The sequence below is a fragment of the Cynoglossus semilaevis genome, chromosome 8 (assembly GCF_000523025.1).
Source record: "Cynoglossus semilaevis isolate Cse_v1.0 chromosome 8, Cse_v1.0, whole genome shotgun sequence".
Lineage (NCBI taxonomy): Eukaryota > Metazoa > Chordata > Actinopteri > Pleuronectiformes > Cynoglossidae > Cynoglossus > Cynoglossus semilaevis.
The window spans coordinates 22,378,214-22,384,883 of NC_024314.1; the positions used below are offsets into that span (position 1 = coordinate 22,378,214).

Here is a 6,670-nt window from a genome sequence, read left to right on the forward strand (position 1 = left end):
GAAAATTAAGTGTTTGAAAAATATATATATATATATATATATATATATATATGTATATACAGTATATATATATATATATCCAATATATATTGTGAAAATTGTGAAAAAACACAAACATTTGTAAAATATAAAAAAATATTTGTAATAAAGTATCAATGATCAATGCAGCCCCTCAAGGGTCCACGCACCCCCTGTTGACAACCCCCGGTTAAGAGTGTGTATTTTCATGTGCACAATAACCAGCCTGGCCTGCCGACATTTTCATATTTAATATGTTCCATGGGATTGGATGAAAATATAATAAGAAAACAAAAGGGAAGATAATCATAAAGAGGTGTGTGTTCCACTACTAACACACATTCAGAGAATGAAACGCTGAAAGAGCCACAGCAGCAGGCAGCTGCGGTGTGTGCCGAACGCCGCTTTGATGATGTTGACGATGAGGGTGAGGAAGATGATGCCCGTGATCAGGTTGTTCAGGAAGTTTAAACACCTCTGCCAGGAGGGCAGGAGGGTCATTTCACAACGGCCTACAGCCCCAGGCATACACCACACACACACACACACACATACATACACAAAACACACACACACAAAAAGGTCTAGTTGGTCGCTTGGCTGGGAGAACCGTGGTGAATTAGTTGTGTAAGTACAACAGTTAAGTCACATTCTGTGTGTGTGTGTGTGTGTGTGTGTGTGTGTGTGTGTTTTCTCCTCCGATGGAATCAATCCCTACACAAAAGAGTCAGAAGTGCATCCTGGGAAACAGGCCGGTTCGCTCCATCCCCATGACAGAGATGAAGATGTTGGTGACGAAGATGATGAAGACCAGGATGGTGATCATGTTGTTCTGACTGTCCAGGCGCTTCTGATTGGCCTCTTCAGTGATGTCTTTACGAGCTGCAACGCACAGAGCACAAGCACATACACGGACAAAATAACAACACGGGAACAGGATGCTAAACAAAAACAAAAAAAGAAAATTTACAAAAAAGACATTTGAACTGGTTTTTATTTTAACGTCAAATGTGGTTGATATGTCTGTGTGTCTCAGTGATGGATGTGTCATTGAATTAGTTTGTTAATATGAAGGGGTTAAAAACACGGCTTCCTGAAGCAGACTGATGTGACAAGGCTCACCGATGATGATGATCAGGACTCCAGCCACGATCTGAAGAGCCAGCGAGAAGGAAATGAGTGTCAGCACGGCAGCGTAATACCTGTGGGTTCAACAAACCAGTCGTTCACTACGTATCACAAAGACACAAGGACAAACTTCACAAAACAAACATAAGGTTCCCGTCTCTCCACCGTACCTGTATCCGGCTCCCTGTTCGATGACCGTTTTCATGTGCGTGATGTTGGCCAGGAACAGAGCGATGTCCAACATGCCCTCGGCCGCTGTCTTCTTGGTTGCGTAGAGGTTCATGTTCAGGTTGGAGCTGGAACCTCCCTGAAACACACGGAAGGAAAGAGAGCTGGACTTCAGACAGGAAATTAGCTTTACCCTGACTGTAAAAGTTCTCAAATCGAGAATAGCTAAAGTGATTAAGAATGAATCAATATGTAAAAATGTCAATTAACTTCTCTAAGTGACGCTCACATTACTGCTACTATGTCATTAAAACAGTAAATACTTTGGTTGTTCAAGAACAACATCAAAGACAGCCTCTTGGAGGAGGTGAAACGTATTTCACAGAACTCTTCAACCTTGACCATGAACTGGATGACTGAGAATCTTCATAGACAACATCAAAGATATAAATATATTTTCTACACATAGTATATTCACATTAATTAAAAATATGCCTAAAACTAAAAATTAAAATAAACATATGTAATATAGGATATTATAAAACTACATTAGATTACACTGGAGTCAAGTGGAAATTATAACCTTTTTTATTTTATTTTTATTTACGTAATTTAAACAAAATGTTGGACTATTCGCAGTTGTGACCTTTAACCCTTGCAATCATTAGCAAAGTCCACTCTTAAAATATGGTGGTTAAATTAATTATTATTGAAAAACGCTGAACGTAAATACGTTCTTGATGTAATGGGGAAAATGACCACAGGAGGGCGGCAGAAACCGCAGAACGATTACAGCATCGCATTACGTCTTATTTTTTATTTGTTAAATTATTTCAGTCACATATATAAACATAATGAAATAAAAGTTTTGAACTATTCTCGAATTAACTTTCTCAATCATTAACGAATGTCCACTATTGAAATATGGCGGTTAAATTGAATATATATATGTTACAAACGCTGAACGTAACACCATATGTTCTTGGTGTAATGGGAAAAAGTGACCACAGGAGGGCGGCAGAGACCGCAGAACGATTACAGCATCACCCGGACTTGAAAAGAAAAAAACTAAATTAAAGCAATAGAATCACGAAACCTAGTTTTTTTTAACGTTTTTTTAAAAACATAAATATAATAAACACACACGTACAGAGTTTTTCTTGGAAACTTTTCAGATATTGACTAAATAAACAGCGTGTACATGTATGTTTACTTTGTGTAACCCTCACCCAGATATATCCATGCACGTGCACGCGTGTGTCCAGAGAGAAAAGGAAACGTTAAACAGAGTTACATAAGGCCTCGTGGATGTCCAGCATGCGGGACACAGAGCACATGTCAGGGGCTCAACTACAAAGCTGTAGTTATTCTCCAGCCTCGGTGCATGGACTGCACATGCTGTGATTGTTGCTGTAGTTGTTGCTGTTGGGGCGTCGCTCCATAAATGGATCATTTGACTCTGGACTCTGTCAGCGCTGCCCTAATCAGAGCTCTCTGTTTTTCTGTAGGATACACACATTTGTTTAAGCACGAGGTGAGGAAAGTTGGCCCAGGAAAACAAAAAACAAAAACAAAAAAACAGGGGAAACATGGACACTCCACAGACAATATGTGCTGACTATATATGTGTTTATTATATGTATATACATATTTATATATTCACATATATGTGCTAACTATTATCTAAATTTGGTTAAAAAATTTGATGAAAAATATTGTCTTTTTTTACCAAAAATAATAATAATTAGATGATTTTTTTTCTTCTATATATTTTATAGTAACTCTAACTGTAATAATAATATTTTTGTCCAGTGTAACTTTTAGCTATTTTATTTTCTTTTTTTTTTTTCTTTTTCATTTGAAAGCTAACAATTAGACATGTGCTTTCGGGGCTAACTTTGATTTTTTATTAGATCTTTGGCATTTCTTTCAGTATCATTATCTTTCAGTTATAGTATCACAGTAGTATCATATCGGCTACATTTCACTGTAGCTAATGCATCGTTAGTTGTCCGCTAACTTTTAGCTATTTCATGTATACCAGTTTTGCCCAAGACAAACCCCAGCAGGTCCAGATGAACATCTGTACATACTTCCAGGTGAGTTTTGTGCGTTCTCAGACTCTTTTACACTGCAGTACTTCAGGACTTTTGAAATAACCCAGTCAACGCTGCACACTTTCCTGTGACACGCCCCTGTCTGCAGGGAGACACTGATTTACCAGGTGAAGACTGGTACAGTACCAGCTTCACTGCCAGCTCTTATCACAACCAGACCGCGTTCTTACTGAAATCAAATGCTGACGCCTACACTTTGATTTGGTCTATGTGAGAACCACAAACTGAAAATAAAGATCAGGAGAGGTGTGTTTTGTTGGTGTTTTTCAACAGAACAAGCTGCACCGTGCAGTTCGTCCAGATGTTGCGCAATCACGGTGTGATTCAGAAGTGAAGTACATTAAATCTGTCCCACGGTGGAGTTCAACCTCAAACTGCTGCATTCCATCGGCCATATGTTGAAGAACACTTTGTTCCAGTCGGACTGTGTTAATCTTCAAGACACTACGAAGCAACGCCAACAAACGCAAGACTGTCAAAACACTCTGAACATACGTACTACGGCCGGGGTGTGTGTGTGTGTTGGTGTGTGTGGGTGGGTGTGGACCGGGGAAAGAGCCGGAGATTCTTGGAAGGATAAAAAAAGAGGAAGATACTGTAAAAAGATGTAAAAGGAAAGACAATAACAAGAAAAGACAGATTTAGATTCAGTGAGATAGAGAGAGAGGGAGAGAGAGAGGGAGAGAGCGAGAGAGGGAGAGAGAGGGAGAGAGGGAGAAAGAGAGAGGGATAGAATAGGAGAGAGAGAGAGAGAAAAACGGGGAGAGAGGGAGAGAGAGAGAAGGAGAGAGGGAAGAGAAAGTGAGGGAGAGAGAGTGGGAGAGAAAGTGAGAGAGTGGGAGAGAGTCTGTTTACATTCTGACTTATTTCTCTTCCAGGGACTCATGTGGTCACATTTTATCAACATCAGTCCTGGGAGAGAAGGAGACACACACACACACACACACACCAACACACACACACCAACACACACACACACACACTGAAACTCTGGAGGGCTCAACGTACAGTACAGTTTTCTGCTGTGTGTGAGTCGCAGCCACAGTAACGGTCTTGACGTCTTCACCTCACGTCGACATCTGATTGGTTAGCGCTTGTTTCGGCGTGAAGGCTGGAAAAGCCATATACTTTTTATGTACAGGAGGCGTCTGTGGAGCAGGTCAGTGGAGGGGCAGCGGGGGGGGGGGGGGCCACTATCCCCCCCCCCCCCCCCCCCCAACCAAGTGTGTCCTCTGGACTGAAATGCAGGGCACGCTGATGCTGTAATGACCAAGGTCGGCGCGACAGCTCGGGCACCCTAATGTCACAACTTCTGTGACACGGAGGGAAGTGTGAGAGAAAATCAACAAGGTCTCAATTTGTGAGAGCCGCAGGGTGAGAGAAAGGAGGGAGGAAAGGTCACCTCCCCCATATGAGCAGCATCAGCGCCGACCACTTTATGAAGACGTAAATAGAGCATCTCTGACTCCGGCCTTTCGCACACGCAGCGTACGCGTGGGCACGCGCGGCAGGTGCTCCCTCAACCAAAAAGGAGAATGTGATTGGAAATAAAGACCATCCACTGTGTCTGAGGACTGTGAATGGAGCCAGTAATGTTTTCAATTTGAGCCCAGAGAGCAATAATGGAGCTCATTCCACAGCGAGCTGACGCTGGAGAAGACCTGGCCTTAAAGCCCCAGGATTCATCATCCTGCTCGTCCTCCGCTCCTCTGCTCTTTGTGTCACTCTGTGTGGGGTTTATGAAGGGATTCATTTGTTGGATAAGAAGAACAGAAAGTATTGTGGAGGTAAATGTCGGCGTCTGCTGAAGAAGTTCACGTTTGACTCACTGTTATTTCAAAGGTTTTAGCTCCTTTTATCGTCACTGCGTTTGCAGACAAACGGATTGTGCGGCGCTCTGAGATAACGTCATGAAGTGGAGGACACGATAATGTGCTGATAAAAATACAAAAAAAAAAAAATACTACTTTGATAAAAGAACAACTATTTAAATCTAATCACACCTTGAAAGACAGCGCGGTGGAGGTTGTGGGTCTTGTGTTTGCCTTACAGCAGGGTGAGGGAGAGAACTATTTGCAGGGAGGGGGGGGGCAGCGGGGCAAATGAATTTTAAATGTTCGTTTTTTCTTCGACTCTGGAAACTCTGCTGATTTTTAATCATATTTGCAAATGAAGACACAATTCACTCCCATTCACACTCACTCATTCACACCACAGTCCTGGTGTTGGTCATGTGACACCAGTGCGTTCAATCGTGGCCGTTCTGTCAGAACTGAGTTAAGAAACTGTAGAAACGGTGGCGTAAATCTGACCAGTGGAGACGTAACTGTAAAGAATTCTGTTTTTAATGTGGGTGAAAGAGTTTGGAGGATATTTAGTTTGAAACATTTGGACACAATAATATAAACGTTACTTTAATCAAAGACTTTCTTCCTCAAAGCGCGACTAAATTAACCAAGTTCTAATTTAAAAAATCTCAGCAGATAATTTTAAACTCTGAGCCAATCACACGACAACAAATTACAGTTTTTATTCTGTTCTTATTTTTTATTTGTGCCACTCAAATAAAATTATGTCTGATCCAACAAAGAAATAAATAAGCAACCAATTTAAAAATAAATAAATAAATAAAAATAATTGCCTCGTTCTGCTTTAAAATGTACTTGAACAATGATCTAACACAGTGGTTCTCAAAGTAGGGGGCAGGGAACCTGTAACGGAGATGGATTTCACTTTAACTAAATACCTTTAGTGTAGACAAGAAGAAATCAACAATAATCCTGTCTACAAAAAGGGGCGCCACTGAGCTAACACGAGGTGGACGTTAAGGTTAAAAAATAAAACCTCGTGGGTCAAATATTTCCGTAAGAAGTTGATAACAAAGGTGATTTGTTTTTCCTGTAAAAAGTCCACAGTAAAAAGTCGTGGCAGCTGGTGGAGATGATGAAGGTGATTTGCTAAAAAAAAAGAAAAAAAAAAGCCCAAACAGATGCAGGTCCTCAGTGCAGAAACAGAGGGCAGTAATGAAAGCTCGTGTTCATTTAGGAATCCTGTCTGTGTTCAGGGGCAGCCGGACAGGACAGCTTCATCAGGGATTTTTTTTTTTTTCTCTAACGTCCAGGAGCACAATGTGTGCCAAGGGTGTGATGGCCGGCAGGTTTATCTAAGCTGACAGAGATGAATCTCCCAGCAGAGGGGGAGACAGGGAGGGGAGGGGGGTGAGGGGGTGAGGAAGGGGG

At 41.5% G+C, this 6,670-nt stretch overlaps 1 protein-coding gene across 6 annotated transcripts in view; it reads right to left on the minus strand.

Moving 5' to 3' along the window:
- Positions 1–6,670, minus strand: part of LOC103382798 (ninjurin-2) — a 30,963-nt gene that overhangs the window by 1,132 nt on the left and 23,161 nt on the right. Inside the window, exons 2-5 of one of the 6 annotated variants that reach the window (XM_008315716.3) lie at positions 1,317–1,453; positions 1,141–1,220; positions 737–900; positions 441–530 (exon numbers count right to left, since the gene is read on the minus strand). In XM_008315716.3, coding sequence (XP_008313938.1) covers positions 746–900; positions 1,141–1,220; positions 1,317–1,453 — 372 coding nt within the window. In that variant the 3' untranslated portion in view covers positions 441–530; positions 737–745. Of the gene's footprint in view, positions 1–168; positions 531–736; positions 960–1,139; positions 1,221–1,316; positions 1,454–6,670 lie in introns of those variants that run through there. The other 5 variants (XM_017034813.2, XM_008315713.3, XM_008315717.3 and 2 more) reach the window with 5 other exon arrangements.